Below are 27,654 nucleotides of genomic sequence, written 5' to 3' on the forward strand. Positions count from 1 at the left end.
GTTGAAGCTTTGGCATCTCTGGTAGTTCACAGTAGCTGGTAACGCTATCGATGTTGTGTGCAGGCAGGCTTCCTATATTCTCTTGGAAGAGCAGAAGAAATCCAGTACGGTCTTTGTTTTCCTAGAGAAGGCAACAAGACATTTCTCCAGAGTAAGTGCTCTGGGTTTAGTTTTCTAATCTGGAAAGGCACATAAATGTTGCATCCCACACTGATTTGGGATGATTTAAAATTTTTTGATATTTAATGTAAGCATAACTATCCTTAATTAATCCTGGGGGCTACCCCCCCTTTTGTTTTTTAAAATTATGACACCGGCGGGCACCAGGCAGGGCGTATGGGTGAAGGTCTTTTCTTCTATAGCTACTTCCTGCTGAAAGGGGGCGACGTAATCAAGGACCCCTGATCAGCCGGGCACCATCCAGTGTGGCTGGCAAAAGTTCCCATCATTACCACGAGAATGGTCACTAGGGCCAGAGAGTGGCATGGTCTCCTCTGGCCAACTCTTGCATCTTGGGCATACCCAGAAGTTTTCAGGTCTGTGTTAGGATGATGGCTATGAACGGCAAATTCCCAGGTGGTGATCTCAGCAAGAGATTTTATTCTGTTAAAAGAGACTTTTGAAAAGGTCAGGCAAAAGATTAATAAGTTTATAGAGCTAGTTAACATGAATGGCGTAGAACATACCATGGGCATAAGCCAGGAAAGTTCCATTTGGAGCATAAACCCAATTGTAAAATGAACAGGTAAGGAGAAATGACTGAAAGAAGTGTTTAGTGATAGAAAACTGGTTTGGCGTAGCCAGTCAAAGGCAAAAAAATAAATATATATATACATATATACAACTGGCAGAAAAAAAGGAAAATGGACAGGTATTGCCTCTCTCGATTTCCTGGCTCTCATCTGTTTTGAAAGGGCGAGATAAGGCAGCTCTGTTTAGGATATGACGCCATTCTCCTCTCACTCCACTCCATATTCCCGTCTCCTGGACTGGCTAAGTCCCAGGACTTTTAGCCCTAGTTGCTGGGATGGCATGCTCCCATCCGCATTTATGGGTTTTGAACTCGGGGCCTGAGCACTGTCCCTGAGCACTTCTGTTTGAGGCTGGTGCTCTACCACTTGAGCCACGGTGCTGCTTTCAGCATTTTGCTGGTTCTTTTGAGCCAAGCTCTCAATCTGGCTCTCTGCTGGTTAACTGGGAGGTGGAATTTTAGAGAGATTTTTTTTTTTTTTGAAGACGTATACCTTTATTGGCTATGCAGGTTACTTGAGGGGGGTGAAGCATGCCGAGTGGGTGGCCCCAATGCCAGGCTGATCATGCTTCACAGGCTTGTAGGTGATGGAGAACTCGCCCAGGTAGTGGCCGATCATCTCAGGCTTGATTTCCACCTGGTTGAATGTCTTGCCATTGTATACACCAACCATGCTTCCTACCATCTCAGGCAGGATGATCATGTCTCGAAGATGTGTCTTCACCACTTCAGGCTTCTCCATGGGTGGTGCCTCCTTCTTGGCCTTGTGCAGGCACTTCAGCAGCAAATGCTGCTTTCTGCGCAGACCCCGGTTGGGCCGTCGCCACTGCCGGGCACTGTACAGCTGCATCAGCTGCTCATAGGATAAGTCCAGCAGCTGGTCGAGGTCCACACCACAGTAGGTGAATTTGCAGAAAGTCAACAATTTTAAAATTTTACAAAATGAGTTATCAATTTTGAAAAGAACTTCTTTCCCAAAGTACTTTAGGGAGGTATGCTAGCAGGGAAGTTGAGGGGTTATAGGGTGGGCTCTAGGATGGGTCTAAAAGGTTGGTAGGTAGAGAATTTTGGACAAAGTCCTTTGAGGAGAAAGGGAAGTAATCTCGAAGTGGAGGCTTAGGTTGGAGAGAAAAAAAAATTTTCCCTGCATCTTTTATCAGCATCAATTAGTTGTATTAGACAATTTCATTTTGACATATATGTGTGTGTGTGTGTGTGTGTATTTGTGTGTGTATACATAATCTCCTTGATTACACTCACCCACTCTGTCACTCTCCTTCATCCTCCTTCTTCTTCTCAAACAAATCTCAAGAAGCTCCATTATTCCATTTCCACGCACGTACATCTGTTTTGATCATATTTACACTCTTCTAGCTTCTTTGTTCTCCCTCTCCCATACACTACTGCAACTTGCACTCCAGATAAGACATGCTCAAGATTCCATATTCTTTTTAGTGTAAAGCATTTGTGTATATAGCACATAATGCATATACACTGTTTTAATCAGAATGAACCCTCACTTACTGTCACTTTCCCATTCCCAGTTCTTCGTATTGTTCAATGGCTTTCGTTGAGTTCCATTTTGTCATCTTCCTCCACAGATGCGATGTATCACCCTCTGACATTCTAGAAGAATGGAAGAGGAAATATAGTATTAAAACTGGAGTGAAAACATACATTATATTGATTTTTCTCCTTGTGGATATTTCTCTGGTGGGGCTTTGAGCTTTCAGACTTTACCCCTTCCTGTCTGCTTTTGCCTCAACTTGCTCTTTTATACCAACATACTTAAAGTTTGCTGTTATTTTCAATCAGGCACAACTCAGGAGTTCTTCTTCAACATGGATTTGGTCTGCTTATTCATCTGCAAATAAAGAGCCAAGTGAAGTTCAATTGGAACAGGAGTATATGTCTGTGGTTTGAGATCTGCAGAGGCAAAGGGAGATAATGTAGAATTGTGTTTCTTTTATCCTTTATAACAACCTCCTTTCTCTCTTTTACCTGCTGTGCTTGAAGTCTGGGCACAATATGTACCTTCTCTGTGTCTGGTTGATCAGTTCATTTTCTTTCTTTAGTAAACATGAGGACCTAATGAGATAAAGCTGCAAAGCAGCCGCCATGGAACCTGGCTCAGAATAGATCATCTTCAGCAGTGTAGTTAGTGGAAGAACATTGGATTTGCAGATTTGCAGGCTGAAAGGCAACCATATCTTGAAACTAGAGGCATGAGTTAGAACTATTTAGAACCAGAGCAAAACATTATAATACTGATCAACTTTGTGTCTTGACTAAGCCTAGTGGATGAATAACTATAATAAATCCTCAAGATAAACACTTAGAGCTTACTTAGCACATGCTCATTTCTTCTCTTCCCTTTCTCTCTGGAAAGCTGATTTTTTTTAAAGACAAATGGTATTATTTTCTTGTGCTCACTATGAAGTAATTGTGAATGAGAATAGATACAAGGTCACTATTTATTGTATAAGAATTTCCCCCTAGACTTAGTGGTTTCAAGCAATTGATATTGATATTCTAGAGTTTCTGAGGATCATAAACCTGGTTCCTCCAATGTCAGGGTCTTTGATGAGGGTTTTGTGGTGATGTCATCTTGGTGATGGTCTCCTGTGAAGTCTTCATTATGAAGGAACTGTTTCCACATTTATTCAGGCAGTGTTTGTAGGATCAATTTCTCATGGGTTGTTGGAATGAGGGCCTGAGTTCTCTGCTGGGCTGAGATTTCTCTCAGTTCCATGCTACATGAACCTCTCCAAAAAGAGTAACTTTTAATTTGGTATCTGGGTTCATTCAAATTGAGCAAGTGAGAGAGGGAAAGACAGTACAGGAAGAACATCTGTCAGTCTATTTTTTGGCAACTTAAGATCACTCTTTTTCTGGCTGCTTTTTTTTTTTTTTTTTGGCCAGTCCTGGGGCTTGGACTCAGGGCCTGAGCACTGCCCCTGGCTTCTTTTTGCTCAAGGCTAGCACTCTGCCACTTGAGCCACAGTGCCACTTCTGGCCGTTTTCTGTATATGTGGTGCTGGGGAATTGAACCCAGGGCCTCATGTATACGAGGCAAGCACTCTTGCCACTAAGCCATATCCCCAGCCAAGATCACTCTTTTTCTTGTATTCTGTTCACTTGAGGAAAGTCTGGCTCACAATAGGAGGGAATTACAAAAGGGCACAGATATTAGGAGGTGAAGATCACTGAGGTTGTATGTAAGGCTGCCTACCACAATCTATTCTCTGATTCTCAACACTTCAGCTCTCACACATACAAAGCTAATTCTCCTCTCTTATGGCTCCAAATGCCTTATTCCATGACAGTGGAAACTGGAAGTCATCAAAGTCATCCTTCATGAGGGTTCTGGGAATGTATGAGGCCCCTTTACTTTGACTGTTAAGTCAACTCCCTGAGTACAGGTACTCTCAGTATGAGGATCTGTAGAATTAAGAAAACAGTGATTTGCTACCTCTACCCAACAGACAGTGATAAAGCAAACATAGGCTCTAGATATACGTGTTGTAGACATGCTTGTTCAAACCAGGGAGCAGTCTACAGCAACCAATCTATAGACATTCTGGAATTTCCTGCATGGGAATTCCTCCATACTTCATAGTTATGCTTGAAGGACTATACTTCAACTTTCTACTTATACAGAAGTTTTTTTTCTTGTGCTGGTCCTGGGGCTTGTATTCAGGGTCTGGGTGCTGCCCCTCAGCTTTTTTTTTTTTTTTTTTTGCTTGAAGCAAGCAATCTACTACTTGAGCCACATCTCCGCTTCCAGCTTTGTATTAGTCAATTGGAGATGAAAGTCTGGATGGTCTGCAAATCATGAGCCTCAGATCTCAGCCTCCTGATTAGCTAGGATTACAGGTGGAACCACCAGCATCTTGCTTAGCATTCTTATCTTTGAAGACTGATGCAATAGACTCATCATCAGACAGGTGTTTAAATGATGGCATCATTTCCAAGTCACACAGTCTCTCTGAGGTTAGTTTTCTTCTCTGTAAAGTGGGAATTGTATTTTTACATTGCAGATTGCTAGGAGAGTCAAGATGAAAAGAGATCTATGCATAAGTCCTGACAGATGACTGGACACAGAATAAATAATGAATGGTAGTTCTATTCCCCTTCAGTTAATTAGTGAGTAAAACCATCAGTAGACTGGCTTGTAATAAGGCCATTGGTTTTTATGGGCTTAAATAGTTCCAGTTAATGGCTTATGGATTCCTGCATGGTCAGACTCCACTAGAGAAGGAGGAGTGGGTACCAAGCAGACATAGGGCTGAATACAGGCCCAGCCAGGCAGTGATAATCTTTCAAGATATCATAGCTCTTCTGTAAGTCTGAAACAATGAGAGACAGAGGACGTCTCATATGAGAAGCTTCAAAGTTGAGTTACAGTGGCCACTGAGGATGAAAATGGATTATTTTTCCAGGGTGTGGGACAGTCATCTTGATTGAGGCCACAGGGCACAGATTTTTAGGTTGACTTCCCTGAATACTGATTCTGCTGCTTTCTTACTTTGTGGCCTGGCTAAGTCACTTAATTGTTTATTTCTTTGCCATGTTCCTGAGAGTAACAGCATCCACTCCACAGGGTTGTGGTGAAGATTAAATAAACTAACTTAATAAGGAAAATTCTAAACATGTCTGGCATGGGGTAAGCATTGTATAAATGTTGTTAATATTATTTCAAGCTTGAGAGAGCATCTCAAGCATATTTAATTCTAGTCAGCCATTTTGCCCCTGAGTAGCCACAGAAAGAGCTATGGCAGAAGATTCCTGGGGAGTAAGCGATGGCTTATCATGTTATATTTAATTAGCATAGTTGCAATTTATTGAATATAAATAGAATGAGGCCTATACTTAGAACATTATTATGGAAGGATCTAATTAGGAGATATTAAGAAAAAAATAGAACCACTTAAGTATTTGAGAGAGAGGAAGCAGAAAGCAGGGAACTGGAAGAGAAAGATCTGATGAGATAGTCCAGAATATGAGGCAGCTCTGATGACCCATAGAAGAGTCTATATCTACCTTGAGCTAGCAAGGCAAGGACAATGCAGAATAACTGGAAGGCACAGGCTGGGGGATGCATGGTTGCAGCTAGAACCTGTCCACTATCAAGTGGGAACAGGAGCCATGACAGAGAAGCCAGAAAGAGAGAAAAATCATATGGTTTCCCACCTTCTTGTAGTGTTTTCCCATTGGCTAGCCTCACCACAAGCCAGCTGAGAAACACAGCCTTATGGGCCTCAGCCTCTAGCATACAAAGTAGACCAGTGGAAGGGTGGTGGGTGTACTTGATGACAAGCAAGCCCAAGAATGGCACAGTTGTCATTGCCACAAAAAATGCACTCGCTGCCTTACATATGAATTTGTAACCCCTCTGTACCACACTTTGACAATAAAGAAAAAAGTTTAATAAGAAAAAAAGAGAGAAGGTTGGGCACTGGTGGCTCACACCAATTGTATAAGCTACTCAAGAGGCTGAGAACTGAGGATCATGGTTTGAAGCCCGTCTGGGCAGGGAAAGTCCATGAGACTCGAACTTCCAATTAGCCACCAAAATGCTGGAAGTGGAGCTGTGGCTCAAGTAGTAGAGCGCTACTCTTGAACAAAATGGCCCAGGGATAGCACCGAGGGTCTGAGTTCAAGCCCCAGGACCGGCACAAAACAAAAAAGCAACAAACAGAAATTTAAGCAGAAAGCAGTTTACAGATGTGGCTGTTGAAGCTGGAGAGATTAGGTTTACAATTGAAATAGTCATAGCTGAAGTGGCTGATATAGACAAGGATGTAACCAAATTAACCTGACTTCAAAGCCCATATTTTCCCACCCAGGACGGTGAGTCATGGGGACCCATCTTGCCTATATGTGCTCCATAGCAGGGTTACCTGCATGGGTCTGGGGTCCCTTTATTTGCTTCTTTGGGCTGTACTTGAGGACTCCAAGCCTATGTTTGCCTGACTTGAAGGGGTTTTGGCTTAATGTTAACTGTTCAGGTGTTGGGTGAGATCTGTGGAATGTAAAGGCCTTTGAAGGCATTTCTAATTATGCCACCAGAGCCCAAAGCTTCTACTTACAGCTTACTACATTAGGAACCAAGCTAGGCACATACAGACCACATTGCTGGACTTTTTCTTTTAAACTAAATCTCTTTGTGCTTGGAGATCCTGAATCAGATGAGCTATGAGGGGCCCGGGAAACTAAGGTACATGTTTGTTTTAAAACTTTGGAAATGACTGGCCTCCTCTGATCTTACCATCTGCTCTGATACCCTGCATGGGTGGGCAGGATTTGTTTTGTTCAAATTCAGTTCATCAGTAAGGTTGTCTGAATACTTAAGCTGTCTCAACATCTGGACAGAGTGTAGGGCGAGGCCAGGAGACCTTTGCTGGCTCTACATTCCTATGAGTATTTCTCACTGACCTGTGCTATAATGGCTGACTACACACTATTAAACTGGGCTTGATATGCAAACAGTACCACAGTGTTCAGAAGAAGGAACTTTCTGTCCTGTTTATACTTGACCTGCTAGCATTTTATATTTGCTTTTAAGAGTCTGAGAAGGCTCTCTACTAATAGGGGTTGCTTGGCATAAGAAGCTGTCTCTCTCATTACATTTCCAGATACACAAACTTCTTGGGCTAGTTTAGTATTTTCTTAGGACTTAAGAATTCAACCACACAGATTTGGAAGGTAATTCAATGCATGATTGTCTTTAAATAGCAGTTGTACCTAGAGATTGTTCTGTATGATAAAAAAATGAATTTCAGATTGGAATTCTACTAGTTTGCAAAAGGTCTCAATTCCAAGTGCACTCTAGAATAAATGGAGATAGCTTTAAAACATTGATGCAAATTTTCAGCCAGGAGCATTTTGATTAAATCAGCCTGTGGGATGGGTTTGAGCATTGCATTAGAAAAAAAAAAACAATTTTCAAGTGGTGAAAATGAATTAATGAATTGAGAAGAATTGAATGTGGCATCTCCCTGTTTCATATTGCTATGCTCACTGAAGCCAAGCAAGCTGGTTTCAAATCTGTGGTCTAGTGTCTCAAGAACTATATGAACTTACTCATTTAATTTCTCTGAAGCATAATCATATTGAGTTTGCATGTAGACTGGAGTAGGGTAGAAAGAGTTGGGGGGAGGAATCGAACATGTATATCGGCAATTAGAGTGTTATCTGTGGAAATCTTACAACACGGGTGAATGTAGTCTATCTTTCATTTCCACCCCACATTGGGACATGTTTAAAACAGTATTCAAGTAGCCCCCTATCTATGATTCAAGCTTTCCCAAGTTTCTGTTATGGTAATGTTAGAAGGCAAATTTTAGGAATAACTTAGAAATTAAAAAGTGAGAGCTATTTTCTCACAAGCACAGTACAACCTTCCACGACCCTACTTTGTCCAGTCAGAGATGTGAATCCTCACTTGGCGTAGTGTATGTAGGCTGTATACCCTACCCAGCTGTGGATCACTGAGTAGCTGACTTCTCAGATTAACTTTCAAGTGGGCAATGCTGTGTTCAAGTAACCTTTATTTTATCTGCTGACCCAAAGTGCAAAAGGATGACATGAGCAATTTTATGATAGTGTATTTGAATTCTTCTATGGATTACTACTGTTGCTAATTTATAAATTCAACTTTATGATAGGCATGTGTGAGTGGAGAAAAAGCATTGCATATAGGGGTCTGTATGAGCTGCACTTTCATGACTCTTCCAGGCTTCATGGATAAGGGACTAATCCTAGTGACTAAATTCTCTAGCGTTTCATTCCCTTTCATGCTCCCCCATGCATCTTTGGGATGGCACTGAGCTTAAGTCCTTCATCTGTAATACCTACTTTGCAGAGTTGTCTTTATAATTTAGCAATAGTATTATATTTGAATTGCCTCTTGGTCACTATTCCCTTCGGCCATATTGCTTGGCTTAAATCCGGACTTCATCATTGTAACTTTCAGCAAGTTGCTCAGTGTCTTTCCCTCAGTTTTCCTTACTGTAAAATGGGGTTAAGAAACCACTACTTTGTGGTCTTGCTTTTAATCTTGCTTGGCACCTGCAGAGCCCTCAATAAGTATTAGCTATTGTTAGTAGCATGTATTTACTTTCAGGTAATTGTTGTTTGTGCTTAATAACCATTTGCTAAGCATCTGTATTTCTAATGAAGTGCTAGTTACCTTCTTAAGGATTCAAAATAGAGAGTTAAGTATTGTGTAAGGATGTCAAAATTGTGAAATCCCAATCTTTCTCTTGGCACAAGACTCCTATCTACTCTAAAAATCCCCCACTTTTATTCCTTTCCTCTTATTATATCTATGCTGGAAATAGGCAGGATTTCATTCTGACATTTCAGACAAATTATACTGGTGTGTAGTCACCTGCCTCAAATATCATTTTTCTAATGCATACTCTCAAGAAAGAGAAGCTGGAAGACAGTGTACAGGTGTGCCATTGGGTTTAAATGAAATTTTGATTTCTGAATTGCTTTACCACATGTTCTTATTTATTCTAAAATATTACTTATGATAAGTTACATTCTTTAGCACTCACCATGCATCATCTCACTTAATTTGTTTGCATCAGAGCTCCCTTGAATACGCTGTATCTGTCCCTTTCCAACCTGCAATAAAACATGGGCCAAAGAAGCCAAGTGTGTGTGTCATAAGTAGAGCTTATGAATGGCAACCTCGAACCCAGGCCCCTATCTCCAAAGTCAATCGTCAACATGTACGCAAATGTCATTTCCTCACAGCAAATGTGCAAAGGCCATTCGTTGGTAAGGACATCCTGGGACATCATGATGCAATACAGAGATACAAAGTAAATCCATGTTCTGCTTCTATCTATGGAACTAGTTCTCTATTAAGAGTTTATGCAGAATTCAGAGCTGTTGCACAGCCTGCACAAGGACTAAAGGTTGCGGTGCAGTATCATTAACTTCACAGGGCAGTTTGTCATTGTCAAACATGAAACATTTAGGCATCTGCTGACACTTCATATTTTTGCTCTTTTTCAGCTGGCTCCAGTGTTGTCTAGTTCAGTGCAAGGCACTCCACAAGTAGGGAAGGATTCCCTCAGGCTGAAGCTTCTGTTGGAATTCTCTCTTCACTGGAGCAAAAAACTCTTGCAGTTTTTCATCTCTACCCACAGACCCTTCACATCTTTGCCTGTGCATTCCCTTTCCTTGCAGAACTATTTGCATGGTGCATTCATTACAATTACAATTGGCTTTTTAATTCATAGTTGCTCCAATCATTGTGACAATTATGGTTAATTCACAGCAGCTCCTGTTGTTATCATTGTTATTCATTTATTCAGTTTCACATCTAAAAAAATTTAAATACAATTATGGCTTAAGCCAGGGCATCCCACTCTCCACAGGATGAGTGTCCACCAAGCCATGTGTTGTCATCGAAATAGCATGAGTCTCTTTATGGCAAAAACCATGTCAGAATAATAGGAAGAATTGCGAAGATAAGCAATCAAAATTTCAGTAGTCGTGCAACTGTTTTAGTTTTCCTTATGCCTCTTTGCAAATTAGCAGAATGCTTTTGCACTGTAGTAATTACAACATGACTATAATTTTATGCACTTTCTTCTCTTTCAGCTAACATTCTCCCAGATGCAGTTGTCCACATTGTTTTACGGTGCCTGTAAGTTTTATATTAAATTAGAATTTGAATTTCTACTTGATGACCTTAAGCCTATCAACTAGCACCAAAGCTCAGAGTAATAGCTGAAAACACAGTGATCCGGGCTTTCTAAGCAATGCTTTCTGAGTTAGGCTGAAAACATGATTTCTAATGCTTGCCTTCCTTCCTTCCTTCCTTCCTTCCTTCCTTCCTTCTTTCCTTCCTTCCTTCCTTCCTTCCTTCCTTCCTTCCTTCCTTCCTTCCTTCCTTCCTTCCTTCCTTCCTTCCTTCCTTCCTTCCTTCCTTTCTTTCTTTCTTTCTTTTTTTATGAAGGTCCTTTTTATGTATTGTGCCAGGAACGCAGGACCTTTAGTTCTTGCTAACAGTCTGGCATTCTACTACTTGAGCCACATTTCTAGTCCCTTTTTCATGACCATTTATTTATTTATTTATTTATTTATTTATTTATTTATTTATTTATTTATTTGCGTGTGTGTGTGTGTGTGTGTGCGCACGTGTGTGAATGTGAATGTGTGTGTGCACGTGCATGTGCATGAACATGCACAATAATCAGAGGGTAGGTATACAAATTGGAGAAACCCTTAAAATAGAATTTTAAATATACATTCCCTCCTGTTTGATCACCTCTTAATCTATGACTTCAGTAGTCTTGTCTTTGATCCATTGAAACTTCATGGTTGAGAGTCTTTTTAGAATACAGTTCTTACTAGGCATTATAAATTAATGTTTTACTTCACTGGACCAACAGCCCTGGAGGCCAATTTGGCCATTTTGCGGGGCCAGCCAAGGCCTTACTTAGCTTAAAGGTAATCATCATTCTTTACTCTTCTTGTCCTGAGATAAAAGGCTTGATATGTGCTTTGTTTTGGTGCCAGTCCTGGGGCTGGAACTCAGGGCCTGGGCACTGTACCTAAGGTTTTTTTGTTTGTTTTGTTTTTCTGTTCTCAATGCTAGTGCTCTGTCATTTGAGCCACAGCTCCACTTCTCGCCTAATGGACTTTCCTGCACAGGTTGACTTTAGACCACAATCCTCAGATTTCAGCCCCCTGAGTGGCTAGGATTACAGGCATAAGCCACTGATGCCTAGTTTGCATATATATTTTTAAATGCTGATTTTTCAATTTCATTGATTATAAAAAGTGCTGTTAAATTTCAATATACATTCAAAATATTTTAAATATCATCCATAACATTACTAAATTCATACACCTGTGTTAGTTGTAGATAGTGGCAATCATGATTTATGTGAAATTTGCTATTCTTGCCTTTTACCTTACTACTGTGACTTTTATCTTTGGTGTCTATAATCTTGTGCATTAAATTCATGTTCTGTCATTTAGAAGCTTCTATTCCTAGGGTTTGCCATTCAGGTTGTTTTCAGAGTTTTACTATTATCCATAATAATGCAATGATCAATTTCACCTAATAATCACTTTCTCTTCTTTTAAAATACCTCTCAGAACAAATCCCCTAGAGTGGAATTTGGGTGTCATAGGAATAAGCTTTCCAAAAATTTACAATGTAACATTTATTTCCTTAGTAGATGAAAACTGTTTCACTTAAATTAATATCACTTTTCAAAATCTTAAGAAAGTAGATAGAGGACAATTTTGTAAAATGAAAAATTATCAGTGCACTATTTTTATGAGCAAATTATCATTCAGTACTTTTATTTCTCTTATTTATTGTCTCTCCTTCATTTCTCTTTCTTCTCCTCTTCCTTTCCTTTTTCTTTTCTTCTTTCCCTTCTTAGTGGCATTGGCCTTGCTTTTAGTTTGTGTTAGGAATTAGACAAAGCAGGGAATGAAATAGACTTGGAACAGGAATAAATAAGATTGATTTAATGCATTGTGGTAGGTGGACAAATAAACATAGTTTACCAGCAACCCTATGAAGTCCAAAATGCAAATCCTATCCTCATTTAGTAGAAGACAACTGAGAACCTAAGAGGAGGCAATGGCATGGCTGGGGTCATTTGGTCCTATGCCTTGATAAAATGTTGGCTTCCATTCTGTGGTCTTTGACTTGATACACAGTTTCTATTCCCTATAAAACTTTCCTTATGAAGTTGTCATAGAATAAAATCAGAGAAACCTATGGGTAAGTGCCAATGCCTGATTCCCATGGTCATAATCACAATATTATTATAAAAACCAGCCAATATTTATTAAGTGTTCTCCATGAACCTCAAAAGTGCCTTGTCTTGTTTAATCTTCCTGACATTCCTACAAAGTAGGTACTGTTATTTTTACAAACAAGGGAAGGGAAACACAGAGAGGTTAAATATCCTACCCAAGATCACAGAGGTATGTGACACCCAGACTGTGAGGCCCAGTGGTAGAGCTCTTGTTCTCCACTGTAATGTGTGGCGGGAGTTGGAGCTACGAACCTGCCTTGGATCTTGAACATCCTTCTTACCTTTGCTCTCTTCCTGGCCCTAAGAAGGAACCTTTCCACCTGGTCCTGAAGAAGTAGTAGCTATAGGGCTCTACTGCGCTATCAGGAGCAGCAATGATCATGCAGAGCCACGGACCAGCAGTTCCCTGTGCTTATGAACTTAGGTGGTCTATTCAGTGGCCTGTGGCAACAACAACAACAAAAAAAGCCCTTCTGAATTCCCTTTATTCTCCCTTTTCATGTTGCCCAAAGGAAAACCAAAGCAAAAGAAATGCTCTTTGAAGCCATTTTCTATATGAAAAAGTAAACAGTACCCTTTTGCAGTGAGAGACTCCGGTTTTGGAGCTAGATTTCAATAAAACCTCCCTGATTGCCAGAGCCCTAGGGAGAGCTCCCTGGGGGAAACAGGGATCCAGTCCCCCCTGAGAGAACTCCCCGGGGTGGGGGGAGGAGCAAGGGCCCAGAGTTGGCTGCCTGAGTCAACTCATTACATTTCTTTATCCCACTGAATAATTTCTGTTCCTGACAATTTCCATCTTTCTAAGCCCCATGAACAGGATGTTTTGAGTCTCCTTTAAATAATAAAAAATTAATTAATAAGCTATTAATAAGTTTGTTCACACCTTATGCTCAGAATAACAATGTTATGCTTTGAACAGAAGGAGGTAATGTGAAGATGAAAGAGTTTTTATGCAGGGACAGTGATCTAAACTCTGTGGTTCTTGTAGAACTTTTTTGCCTATCTTTACCCTACTTCTTTTTTGTTGCCAGTCGTGGGCCTTGGACTCAGGGCCTGGGCACTGTCCCTGGCTTCTTTTTGCTCAAGGCTAGCACTCTGCCACTTGAGCCACAGCGCCACTTCTGTTTTTTTTTTCCTATATGTGGTGCTGGGGAATCGAACCCAGGGCTTCATGTAAATGAGGCAAGCACTCTTGCCACTAGGCCATATTCCCAGCCTACCCTACTCCTTAACACCCACCCACCCACAAGCTCCCCTTGATTACCTGAGCCCTAACTTACCACCAGGCAAGAGTTTGATAGAAAAGCCTGGATTGAAGATGGAGGGAGCAGTTTCTGAGCTCTTCAGATGATCTCCAGGGTTATTCACTCTCCTGTACAGTAACATAAATGCTACTTTTGATTAATACCTTGAAACAGCAATCCTCCACTGCTCTGATGCATGATTTAGAGATACCGCTCATTTCATTAAAGATCGGTTCACCTTTTCCCTTTAGCCCTCCTGCCCTAGTCATGATCTCTATGGGCAAGTGTTTCTTGGCCTGGAGTATTTGAATAGAGAGTAATATATACTTCTAACTTTTCTCAGCAAACAGAACAGGCTGCTTCTTCCCACAGTCAGATTTTGGCTCATGGAGTGGTTAACATGAAAGCCTTTGATACAGTCCAGAAAACACAAGACTATGAGGCTGCTTAAATGCAAACAAGCTATCAACAGATGACATCATGCTTGCTTGACTTCTAGTCACTAATTACTCCTCAAATATTTCAAAGTAGACATTATTCACAGGGTGGCCAGGTGCTTTTTAGAAGATTCTCTTTGAGTGGGTCAGGATGGCAAACATAAAAATATAGCAAATAACTCACTAAAAGCCGTACTGCTAAGATATGTCCCATTTTCCGCCAACCACTCAGCATTTGAGTTATACTTCTTACCCCACAAAACACTGGATGTTAGCGATAATCATGAATTTGTTACATATTGGTTTTATTTCCAGAGTTTTTATTTATTTATGTATTTATGTATTTATTTATTTATTTTGCCTGTCTTGGAACTTGGACTCAGGGCCTGAGCACTGTCCCTGGCTTCTTTTTGCTCAAGGCTAGAAGTACTTTGCCACTTGAGCCACAGTGCCACTTCTGGCCATTTTCTAAATATGTGGTGCTTAGGAATCGAACCCAGGGCTTTGTGTATACGAGGCAAGCACTCTTGCCACTAGGCCATATTCCCAGCCCTCATTGGTTTTATTTCCATCAGCTGCTGGCTGGGATTTTAAAAGCTGGTTAGGAATATCACTTAGTAAGCAATATCCCTAAAAAGTTCTAAATATGTGAACCCTTTCCTAGTATGGCTCCATCAGGAGCCATGTTGAAAACTTGTATTGCATCCTCTCTAATTGAGATGACCATGGCTTTTGAAGGATAAAGGAGTCATTATTTCTCCCATAATCATCACTGGTGTTAATACACCAGGCTGATTGTGTGTGTGTGTGTGTGTGTGTATGTGTGTGTGATAAAACAATATAGTTTTGATTACATCCTCATTCTGAAATTGAGTTGCTCCATTCCATCTCAGTTTTATATGATTATTGAACTTCTATGAGAGCCACAATGGGATGGGACTAGGTAAGGAGTAAATATCCCTGAGAAGATGGCAGCGAGGACTTAACTATTCTCTTTACCAGCAGATGCTAAACTCTCTTTTTCAATAAAGGTCAAATGGTAAATATTTCAGGCTTTGTGGATCTTATGACCTTTGTCTTAACAACTCAACTCTGTCATAGTGTGAAAGCAGTCTTAGACAACAGAGAAGTTAATAAGTGTGTTATATTCTAATAAAACTTTATTTACAAAATCAGATGGCAGACTGAATTTGGCTTTAGGATACAATTTGTAAAGTCCTGTCCTAGACACTCATAAAAAGTTCTGGGTCTGAGTTATCAGGGTCTCCAAAACTTTAGTTACTTTTTTACAATAACTAGGAAATTTAAGGTGACTAGAAAAAAATTAAAATTCCCTGCTCTTTAAAAATTAAACATTAATATAGCTACTTGAATGCCAACAGGATATACCAGGTCCTGGATTTGTCCTCCTGCCATGGTCTCAGTATGGTTTGAACATGACCAATGAGTGTTAATGTGTGAGATTTAGTCCTCATTGTGAGGTATTAAGAAGTTGGAAACTTAGTCCAACTATGCTTTGGAGAAGTTGGCCCCTTGGGTAGGTGATTAGGATTAGATGAAATCATCATGATCTGGGTTATCATCATGACCTCCAAATTAATCATCAATTAATTACCAATTAATCACATTGTGGCTCAAAGTGGTAGAACACTAGCCTTGAGTAAAAAAAGCTCAGGGCCCAGGCCCTCCATTCAAGCCCCATGACCAACAAAAAACAAAGCAAACAAAAAAACAAAAAGCCATCATGGTGAGATTCCCGTGCTTGAATTCTGGTGGTTTTATAAGAAGAAAGATATCAGAGAATACATTTTTACCAATAACTTCTTTTTTTCTTAACCAGAGGGCATTCTCAATTTCGCCACAAACCAGTAACTTTTATGTAACTCACATATACTAGCAAAAAGTAAAGCTTAATGTAATGTCTACTGGATGCTTTAAATGCATAAATATGATTCCTCTGTAGGCCCAGGTCCAGTTTCCGTTCCAGGAGTTCAATAAGTTAATGGCCTCAACCCTTTCTCAAAAGAAGTGGTTTATCTTTGCTGTTGTTATTTTCAATGTATCCTATGAAATTATGGCTTTTGTCTCTCTTCCCCATGCCTTTACCCCTGATGTCACTGTAAGTGACTTTGATACATTGGGTATGGTATGTACATTTATCGAAACTAGGGGAGAGGAACACCAAAATGGAAAGACAAAGGTGAACCAATGCAACAGCAATGCTTACAAGACCATATGCTGTAAACCAACTGCACAATTCAGGGGAGGGGGAGGAGGGAACTGGGGTGGGAGGAACCCCAGTGGAGGTGGAGGTACCTCCACCAAGTTTGATAAAAAATGTATTCACTGCCTTAAGGATGTAACTGTAACCCCTCTGTACATTACTTTGACTATACATTTAAGGAAGTAGTTGCTTTGCTTTGTTGAAAGGCAGTTGGTTGGACATTGGTTGAAACTGCTTCTAATCAAAACCAATGTGTGTGAAGAAACCTCCCTGACAAGAACAACCCCCCCCCTCCGCCCTCCCCAGATAAAAGAGGACCGGAACCCACACTTCCCATCATGCTTAATCTACTCAACCACCACCAGGATGAAGGAAGGGTGGATGCCTTGAATGGCTGTTGAACTAAATTCTTCCTCACCAAAAGGCTGAGATTTAGGGGTAGGAAACATTGGCAACAAAAAGTGAATATGCTTGATCATTTATTTTCTTACATCCTTAACACACGGCATAGTCCATTGCTCGTTCTTTCCCCTTACAGGTTTTCCATACCGGGAACATTCTTTGGTCTTGTCTGAGAATTCTGATTAGTGTGACAATTCTTTTTCTCACCCTATTAACAAATGGCTGAAAGAGGAGTTGTGGCTCAAGTGGTAAAGTGCTAGCCTTGAGTTGAAGAGCTCAGGGACAGTGCCCAGGCCCAGAGTTCAAGCCCCACAACCGACAAAACGAACCAACAAAACAAATATGGCTTAGGCTTCAGCTCTTCTATTAGACCCTCCAAGCCTATACTAATATAACTTGTTTCTAACTCCTTGTATCTATTCTTGCTCTTCTCAGCACAGGCTGAGATTTTTTTTAAAGGCAAGAGGCCATTGTGAGTTCATGAAGGTAAGTGACTTCTAAACAAATAGGCAATGTGGCTTTTCCCTTTCTCCTTCTGGGAAATGTTCTACTCAAGTAATAATATATTTTGAAGTTGCCTTTTCTACAAACTAAAATGTGAAACCTTAATTATACCAGTAAAACTCTCAAGTCTTTCTAGCTTTATTGATACCTATTTTGATGTAAGCCAGAAAGGTGGTTTTATATGAAAAAATAAATAAGTCCTTGGAAAACAGCAGAACTCTTTTAAAAATGAACTCATTCATGCAGATCATCTCCACATGAAATGATACACGAAATGGCTCGTTTTCAGGAGGGCTGAACGGTTCACCTTGGCCTTCTACTTCTGGAGGCTTCTATTTAAAAATCATGCCTCACCTATTTAATAGTGGCAGTAGGGATGAGGTAAGGTGTTTTTCCTGTTTTTGTTTTTAAAATTCTGTGGAATATGGGGATGGAACTCGCCATGTTGCCTTTATCATAAATAAATGCCACACACACTGAAAAGCTCGGAGTGTTCCCTAGCTAAAGATATTTAATCAACACAAAGGCTTGAAGAATCATCATGGTTCTGTCTCCTGTGTTTCTCCACACATCACTGACTCTCCCTCTCTGAGGATCTGATTTCCAAGCCCATCTAGTCTACTCAGCCCAGGTCTTTTCATCTCTCTTCCTCTCCACTAATGGGTTTATGACTGGAATTTTTCTCCTGGCATTGCGATGACATTTCAGCATTGTTTTCTATAATTTATGTCAAACACTGTTTTCTATACTGAATTATTAACTCTTAAGAGTGGTAAGCAACATGTTCTACCTAAGCAGGACTCCGTAAAACAAACCATGAACCGGGCAGACCAGGACTGCCTGCTTTAGTTAATAACCCCAAGCACCCCAAACTGGTATGAGTCCCAATTATGCCCTTGTGACATTGTTTTAAAATGTTTGTTTTCTGAAATTAACTATATGTACTTGCTTTTTAAAATATTTTATTGTAAAGGTGATATACAGAGGGGTTACAGTTACATAAATAAAGTAATGAGAACATTTCTTGTTAAACATCCCTTGTTTCTCTCCCACTTTCCCTCCCCCATGTGTACTTGCTTTTAAGAACAAAGTAACGCTATGCTTCATTTTGGCCTTGTCTACTAGAACCACAGAAAGAAAGTTAGTGCCATGTACATCTCTATTTTCACATTTCTTCTTGAGAAGGGTGACTTATCTATCCAATGTGATCCCATTACCTAGCTTCTGTTCTAGTCTAATTTATTATATCTGTTTTAGAGGGCTGCTGTAACAAAGCAAGAAAAAACTGAGGGCCTTCGAAGAAAGTCCTTTATTCTTAAATCAAGAGGTCAAGTCAGTCTCTGTGGTGCTTTCACAGGCTTTAGGGAAGGTTTCTTCTCTGTCCTACCTCAGCCACGGATGGTCAAAGGCAATCTCTAATATTCCTTAGCTTGTAGCTGCATTACTCCTATCTCTGTTTCCTGCCATTTTCTCACGATGTGGGTCTCCTCAAATTCTTGTGTTCACATGGCCTTCTTATTCATTGACCTAGAAAGGCCCAGGGCTCTTCTTATCCAGGATGACCTCATCTTTATTTAAATGATTCTATGTGCAAGCTCTCTACTAGTAAGCAAAGTCTCATGTTGAGATCACAAATGGATATAGACTCTTTGGGGTGGAGAGGGAGAAGCACTGTTGCACCTACACTGTTCATCACGTCTCCTATTTTCTTTGTAGTATCTCCCCTTGCCTGGGTCTTGCGTGTGTTCCATCCTTTGTCTACTGTTTGAATCATTCTACCACTCTCCATGACATACTATACTGAACTACCTTTCAGGTGTACTGGACTTTTCCTGTTTTATTCTATACTGCCAGAAGGCATTTAGTCAGAATTTAAAAGTATTTGTGTTTGATTAATTATTTAGCTGATTTAGAGCTCAACTTTAATAGTTTGCTCCTGCTACAGGAACCTTTATTAAAGTAGCATTTGAGTTCCCTTACTTATTTATAACCTAAAAGTCCTTTTTTGAGAGAAGAGATGGAAAAGAAATTATAAACAAATAAATGGGTGTTTTGTGGGAGCACAGTGCACTTTCCCTGGTAAGTCATTAATTGTGATGAGTAATGATTGGATTCCAGGGCCATCTTTTAAAGTTAAATTTATTTAAAGTCATTTCACTTTAAATGGATTGGAGACATTACATATGGGCAGTGAAAAAGGCTAAAATATGCAATTATTTTCAGCATAGCTCCTTTCAGTGAACACTGGAGCTGGACAGTACATGAATTTTCTTTCTCAATCCCATGATGGCTTGGTAAATTATATCACTTTTCTTTGGGCTAGATTTATTAGTTAAGGGAACGTGAGCTATTTTTAACATAAACTCAAAGTCTTTTTAGGAAGTTAGTGTAATAGAAACTGTACTGTCCAATGCGGGTATATCTGAAATAACCTTCCTCTGGTCATTTGTGATCCCAGAGCCTTCCATCTTGTGGCCCCAACACTCCCTGGGCCCTCAGTAACTACTCCATTCAGGGAGTAAATAGAGAAAGAGGATAGAGAATCAAGCATGGATGGGTTTTATGGACCACGCCTGGCTTGGTGGCTTACCTCTGCTAAACTCAGATGCATACCCATCTAACTGTGAGTGTTTGGAGTTTATGCTGAAAGATGTAATCAAGAATTTAATTAAATTTATTTTTGATAAGCCACTGCTTTTTGACAGCTTACTAAAAGGAAAAATAAAAACAGTTGTTTTCATTTTTCCTTGGGACCAAATAATAAAACCCAACCTAGAGTGCTTAAAATAATAACTAAATAATATGTTTTGAAAATAATTTATTGATAAACTATCTTTTATAGTTCCTATCATATGCCAGACACCTTGAGCCTTAAAATTATTTACTTAATCCTCATAACAATGCTCTGCAGGGAGGGGGATAATATTCTTATTTTTTTCCTATTATAGATAAGAAGCTGAGGTTTAGAGGGTTATGTAAGTTGCTCATGATCACTTAAATACTTAGTGCCAAGTCAGGATTTGAACCAAGAAAGCATCTTCATAGCCAGGTCAAACATCTTCATAGCCAATAGTGTGGCCTCTATTGGATCAGGTAGGGATTTTGTCTCAGGTGCACAGGTACCTTTTAGGTGTGTCACCATTTGTTTCAGTGGATTTACTCTATGGCATAAAAATAATATGGCGGCCAGCAGGGCTGAGTTTCTCTACTTCTTTATGTATGCCTAATGTAGGGAGAGATACATTGCTTTTTCTTATTCCTAAATTTTCCTCTGCTTGTGTTTCTTTGGTGCAAACTTGTCCAACCTGCCTCTCATCGCTGAACCAATCTCCTGCCAGGGGATATAAACATAACTGGCTTACTTTAGCTCAGTAGATGACAAAGACAGGTTCAGTGTGAATGGCAACATTTCTAAGGACAAACCTGGTTCAGATATATAGGGTTATTCAAATGATGCTTGGAAGTTTATAGTATTTATTTCTCATAAAATGGCATTTTAAATGTTGGTCAGCAGGTGTGGTAGTACACACCTATAATCCTAGCTAGGTGGGAAGTGATGGTTGAAGGATTATAAATTGAGGTGAGCCCAGGCAAAATGAGAGACCCTATCTGAAAACTAAACTAAAAGCAAAAGGACTTGCAGGGTATGGCTTAAGTCATAGGGTACTTGCCTAGCAAACTTAAGATTCCGATTTCAATTCCCAGTATTACCAAAAGAAAAAAAAATGGAGTTGGACTCTGGTGGCTCACGCCTGTAATCCTAGCTACTCAAGAGGCTAAAATCTGAGAATCTCAGTTCTAAGCCAACATGGGCAGACAAACTGGAGAGGCTCTTATATCCAATTAGCCAGGAAGAAAGCTGGTCATGGAGGTATGACTCAAGTATTAGAGTACCAACCATGAGGGAAAAAGTTGAGTGAAAGAGTGAAAGTACACGGCCTTGAGTTCAAGCTCCAGTAATGGCACACACACACACACACACACACACACACACACACACACAAAGTCAAGCACTAGTTTCACATGTATATTGCTCATTTCCTGACTACTGGATTAGTCACAATTATGATTACTTATGTAAATAAATAAAGGCTCCAGCAATATAAATGTTTTCCAAAGCCACACAGCCACACAGCTGGGTGGTGTCAGAGCAAAGACTTTAACTTGTATCCCTCAATTTGTGATGCAGCTGTATGCCTATTAATTTCCCATGTTAAATAGGTATAAAGTCATATACAAAAAGAAATCCTTGTACAAAGCAAGAATCTGGGTCATTTCAGAAGGGTTTTATTTATTTAAAAATTTCTGGAGCAGGGATTAAGCATTTTTGTATTTGTCTTAATCCTCCTGGGAAATTTCTAACTAGATTTTTGCCTCTTTAGACTCAGCCTGAATGTTCTACTTTTTTCTCTCCCCAAGGACTTGGGCTGTTAAAAATTCCAAATGCTGGGAGCCTTTTATGCATGAAGAAAAAGTTTAGGGAGAACATTATATCAACCATATCTCCAGGACAGGATGCACTTCCTGTGCAAAGAATGAAAACTTTAGAAGCTTTTTTATTTCATTAAAAGTATAAGAACAAGCATTAATTAACAAGATATTATTAAAATAATACATAAAACATATCCTGCTGGCATCTGAGAGCTGACAGTCTTAATTCTTCCTTTCTTTTGCTCTGTGTGTTCTATAAATAGTGTTCAAAAACTTAGCCAATATGTCACAATATTAATTTGTTTCGGGGAACTAACTATAACTATGGTGAGGGCATGCTTATTATAAATGTCATGTTGGGTGACATTGTGGTGTTGGCCCACTCTGGCAGTGAGAGCTGAGAATATTGCTGGCTCTGTTTTGGTCCTTGTTATGTCCTAAATTGTGTGGAACTGATGGAAACTTAGAGCTGTAAATATCTCACAATTCTGGGTACATTGTAGATGCTGTATAAATTCATTGCATAAGTGCTGAGCAAATGAATCCTTCCCATTTTAAATGAGAAAAGTAAAATCCATAGAAGGGAAAAGACTGATTCAAATTTGCATGGTCTTTTATGGCAGAGCCGAGACCAAGACTTTATAATCAGGAGTTTGAGTCCAGTGTTCATTCTACCATGCAGGGAATTGAAGAAAGCTTTTCACACCAGGAGCTCAATGCAGGTTATAGAAGCACACTGTACAAAATACATACACAGAATTTTGACAAGGTGCTCTTTCCTCACACAGGTCTTCTTATGTGGAGTTGAGTACAAGTACATGAGGACCATGTTATAACTCAGTTGAGGATTGGTGGGGCAGCAAGTTGGTGAGGATTCCAAGAAGTCTTAGTGGTGCTTTCTTTCACTGAAGAGTTCTGGTGAGCTCTTGTAATAAACCAATATGTGATTTGCTTGGACAAGAGTCTTTTAGGATGGTAATATTACACCAACAAAATCATTTTAATACGTACAGAATGAGATGTAGAGGTTATGTCATTTTGCTGTATGGTAATTTGATCATGAGAAGCAAAGAAGCCATATTTTGAGAGGTTGAATTGGAAGTCTTCACTGGAAAGCCGGTGACCTCAGGTAGACTCTTGTCACAAAGACCTGCAGTCCCTCAGATATATACCTGACACTGTTAGAAAACTGAGCCATGAGAGCATAAGAGGAAAGTGGGAGCAGAAAAAAAAATTCCAAAAAACCAGATCAACCCCAATGGAGGGCTGAAATGGAATGCCATGGTTACCGGAGGAGAGCCAGAAGACACGGGGAAGACAGGCATGGTGTAATGGTCCCTGAACTGGTCTGGGCCTAAATAGTGTCAGGTCAGGAGACAGGGTCACAAGGAGCTTGAGAGTTCGCGATGTAAGATTGGCAGGTCGAATAACATATTGTCCAAGTCCCCTCGCCCGTCTCTCCAGTTCAGACATATCCATCACCTGGGAGGTAGGACTTCCCCTTCCTCCATCATGAAGACAACATGGCACCAGTTAAGCCCAATTCCCTGTCCACCACATGACCAACTTGGTGCCAGCTAGATCCAGCCTCCTCACTTCATTTTCAGTTCTCAGAAGAGAAACAGAAGTACTGAATATGTCCAAGAGTTAGCAATCCAGAACACAGTTCGAAGATACAAAGCGGAGCAATTGTTACAATGGTAGTGTGATAAATGAGCAGGTAAGACTCTGGAAATCGGAAGGCAGAAAGGTCCTGTGGCTAATCACTCTTCCACTTCTTCCTACTGGTAACTTCTATGGAAATACTCAGAACTATTTTAATTGGGGTCCTTAAACTGGACATGGTAATGCCTGTCCGTAATCCCAGCTACCTGGGAGGTAATTGCAGGAAAATTCCAATATGAAACTGACCCCTAGGGGAAAAAATGTCAGGCCCTACCTGAGGAATGAACTAAAAAGATAGAGGACTAGGAGGTAGGGAGGGTAAGAGCCCTGAATTCAACCTGCAGCATCAAGCAAAGAAAACTAGCCTTTTGTGGTAAGGAAATAAATAACAGTTTTGAAAATTAGGTTTCTAAAAAACAGAGCCAGGCTAGACAAACCATTGAAGAGCAAATTAAACAAAACAAACAATAACACAAAAATAACGAACTCTATGCACAGCAAAAATAATGACAACAAAGACTTTTATTTTGAAAAGCATACCTCATTTGCACTCTTTGAAAGCAATGGTTGGCTAACTAAAATTGCTTTCCAAAGAGTTGGCAAATAGGTCATAATTATCCTTATAAATCTACTTGGTGGGCATCATATTTATTTATGGCTTAAATTTGCAAATAACTTTATTATGTCAAAAATGAATGAAGATGAGACATGGTGTCGTTCTAGTATATTCCCTGTGCATGTGTTGGGTTGTTTAACATCTTTTAAAATTCAGTCATCTTGCTGCAGTCTTGGTATTTGTATGCTCACTGGGGCTCATGCTGAGGCTGTTGACAACATCAGGAAGAGTTGTGAGGGATGAAGTGTTTTGTGAGGATTTCTCATCTGTAAGTACTTTCAAGGGCTGTTCTTTTCTCTTCATGGTGTCCTTTATTTTTTCAAACATAAAACCCATTATTTGAGTCCTACCAGCCCAGTTTTCCTTCTTTTTCCACAACTCTGCTGTTGAAAATAATCTGTGACACGGGGGTATTCTTCCTCTAATATCCAGGAACATCTGGGTATGATAGTTTGGATATGTCTTCCCCAGAGGCCTGGGTGTTGAAGGTTGGCTCACTAGCCCCCAGCTCTATTGGCAGGTGTTGCAATCCTGGGCCTAACAGAAGGAAGTTAGGTCATGGAGAGTGATCACTAGTAGAGAATATTGGGACTCTAGCCCTTCTTCCTCTGTTTTCACTTCCAGCTTCTCTCAGGTGAGCTGCTGATCATGGACTAGAACCCCCTCCCCCAAACTGGGAGCCCAAACAATTCCTTTCTGTTTTTAAGTTTATTATCACGGGTATTGTGTTACAGTAAGTGGACTAACACATTGGATCTCTATGTACTGTATTTATCCATGTGAAATTGGCTACATCATTTTTCCTTCCTAGTTTTGTCTTATTTCCATCATAATTTCCCACCCTAAGATGCACTTCATGATGAAGATCATGAGGAAGGGAGGTACTCTACTTTGTAGCAATCTGTTCATCTCTAGCCAGAAGGTCTAGAATGGAAAGAATGTCTATCCAGCCAAACACAGTATTGAAAATGCTTACGTAGGATGATCCTTCTCAATGATCATTTTAAATGTCCTCAGGCTTAGATGAAAAAAACTGATATCCTTTGCCCAGAAAGGAAAACAGTTTGTTCAAGGAAACATATTGGCCTCTAACCTCTTCCCACACAAACATTAACATTGGGAAAGCAATTAAGTTATTAGGATTTTTACCACCTTCTTTGCTACTCAAAAGTTTTTGTCATTACTATGTGTAGTTCTAGCTGTAATTAATAAGAACAAAAACAACAGATCATGTCTTTCATCTGAAAATATCAAACCGTTTTTGAATCTTTTATCATAGCTGGCAAAACTTGGCTCATAACATACTCATGCTAGCAGACCTTAAGAATTATTAATCAGGGGTCTGAGAATATGGCCTAGTGGCAAGAGTGCTTGCCTTGTATACATGAAGCCCTGGGTTCAATCCCTCAGCACCACATATATAGTGGCTCTGTGGCTCAAGTGGAAGAATGCTAGCCTTGAGTAAAAAGAAGCCAGGGACAGTGCTCAAGCCCTGAGTCTAAGCCCCAGGACGGCAAAAAAATTATTAATCAAATATTAATATGTGCTATGTATTTATTTATATTTTATTATAAACATATATGCCTATTTTGTTACAATACTTAGTGGGTTCAAAAGAAAAAACTCTTTGAGTAGCTTCCTCAAAGCAGAGATGAATATCAGAAGATTCTTTTGAAAGTCTACTCCTATGGCAGACTTAATCATCATAAACCATTCTTGGAGCAATATCTATGCAAGTCGGATCTCTCAAAATAAGGAATGCATGTTTAATGCATTATATTGTAGATATCCAAAGATTAACTTCATAAAACTTAAATAAATGACCCTGTGCTCGGGGAACCAGAGAAGAGGAAGATATTTTATCTAAGTGGGCCACTGAAACCAATCTATATTCCAAAATAAGAGGGTGTGAGAAACTAGCAGAGAAATTTCTTTTTCTTTCTGTCAGTACATGCTTCAAGTATATAGGAAGGAATTTAAAAGTATGGTTATAAACAAGCTAGATACTCTTTTTTTTCAATATTCTCTCTGAAGGCTGACTCAAAATGAAGAAGGTAAAGAGAAAGAGGCAAAAGATAATTCTCATCTACCAGGAATAATCCTACAATGCCTGCAATATAATCTACAACAGGTACCACAATGGAGTTTCTGCACTTCCCTTTTGTCAAACCCTCCAATCCCAGGCCCCACTTGGTAGAGATTGAAAACATGGTTGCTTTTTTCTAAGAGCTGCATAAGGAAGTGACCATGTGGTTCCTTGTGTCAAAGGTCATTTGGCCTTGACCTCAGAAAATCTTCTACAAAGTCTGAGATTGTTGAGTGCTCATAACTAGAAATAAAGTTAGTTTCTCAGTTGATTAAAAGTAACTGCTAAATATTCAGAAATACAGTTTAAAAATAACCATCTTCACCTATCACTTGTTTCAATATTTGAGAATTAACAAGGTTTTCATATGAGCATTGAGAACTTCAGCCCTTGGGAAAACCTAATTAAACACCTCCTATGAAGAAATGGCCTCTTGCTGTTTTGTTTCCTAAAGGTAGAGTAAAAAGGCCCATGAGTTTAATGGATTCTTTTGTAAAAAGATTAAAATAGATATGAAAAGGGGTCTCTGTTTTCTTTTGCCTTTTTGACCTTTGTTTTTTTTTTCCCTTTAACCTATTTTTTTTATTACTTGTTATGGGCTCTGCTTTGAAACTTAATGAAGTGAAAAGCTGTCAGACTTGCTGAAACAGTTCTTGAAAGTAACATTCTATGCTTAGCAGAACAGCATCACACAAATGATCCTGAGGGAGAGGCAGGGAGATAGGAACATCATTCAGTGTTCAGCTGCAAGTTTTATCTTGGGTCAAATAAAATTGTTACATGAGCCTAACTATACCAGGCACATCTCTCTGTTTCTCTGTTTCTGTCTCTGTTGTCTCTCTGACTCCCTTCATCCTCTTTGTAAAATTTCAACTCTGTTTTGACTTGGATATTCTCTCATGTATTCTCAGGTACAATCTGATATACATCAGCTAAATAATGCCTTTATTTGAACAGATTTACTATCTTTTGATACTTGGAAATAGAGGCAGCCAAATTATACTCACTCTAATAATCTCTTGGGAATTTTCTTTAATTCCTAAGGACTAGGTAGAGGCTTACCCTGTATTCCTTCCCAGCCAATCTAGAACATTCTTATGGCATACAGTATACAGAATAGCAATGGCCTATTACTTCCACGAGAACATGTGCTCTTTGAAGGTAAGGATTTGTCTTAAGTGGATAAACAGGAAACCCTTCTGCATTTCCTAAATGAAATGAAATGGCTCAATGAACAGAGTCCCATAGATAAACAGTGGTGATACCTTATTACTAAACTTGCATGATTTGAAGTCTAGCTAACCTTCTTAACCTGACACAGAGCTCAGTGTCTGTGTCAAAAGAAATCATGCAAGGAGAAATAAGAGTATGTGAAGGGCTATTGATTAATATCAATAACCCAAGGAAAATGCTGTAGGTACTGCTTCTGTAATTGGATTGCTACTATGAATTAGATGCAGTTATACAATTGGTCACTATTGATCTAT

General features: G+C 39.6%; 1 protein-coding gene across 1 annotated transcript; it reads right to left on the reverse strand.

Annotated features, from left to right (window-relative positions):
• Positions 1 to 1,218: 1,218 nt before the first annotated feature.
• On the reverse strand, positions 1,219 to 23,279 carry LOC125343766 (40S ribosomal protein S15-like). Its single transcript, XM_048336306.1, has 3 exons — positions 23,090 to 23,279; positions 20,612 to 20,700; positions 1,219 to 1,748 (listed from the first exon to the last, which is right to left on the reverse strand). The coding sequence occupies exons 1-3, from the start codon at positions 23,277 to 23,279 to the stop codon at positions 1,263 to 1,265; spliced, it is 765 nt and encodes a 254-aa protein (XP_048192263.1). The 3' UTR covers positions 1,219 to 1,262.
• Positions 23,280 to 27,654: the final 4,375 nt, after the last annotated feature.

The sequence above is a fragment of the Perognathus longimembris genome, chromosome 2 (genome assembly GCF_023159225.1).
Source record: "Perognathus longimembris pacificus isolate PPM17 chromosome 2, ASM2315922v1, whole genome shotgun sequence".
Lineage (NCBI taxonomy): Eukaryota > Metazoa > Chordata > Mammalia > Rodentia > Heteromyidae > Perognathus > Perognathus longimembris.

Excerpts from the sequence above, each read along its gene's own strand:
- LOC125343766 (XM_048336306.1), bottom strand. The coding sequence starts at position 23,279 with ATGGATATGTCTGAACTGGAGAGACGGGCGAGGGGACTTGGACAATAT. Across the intron at positions 20,701-23,089 it reads TGTCTTCTGGCTCTCCTCCG|GAGATTGGTTCAGCGATGAG; the intron begins GTAACCATGGCA and ends ATCCCCTGGCAG. Across the intron at positions 1,749-20,611 it reads TAGGAATAAGAAAAAGCAAT|CATACCTCCCTAAAGTACTT; the intron begins GTATCTCTCCCT and ends CTTCCCTGCTAG.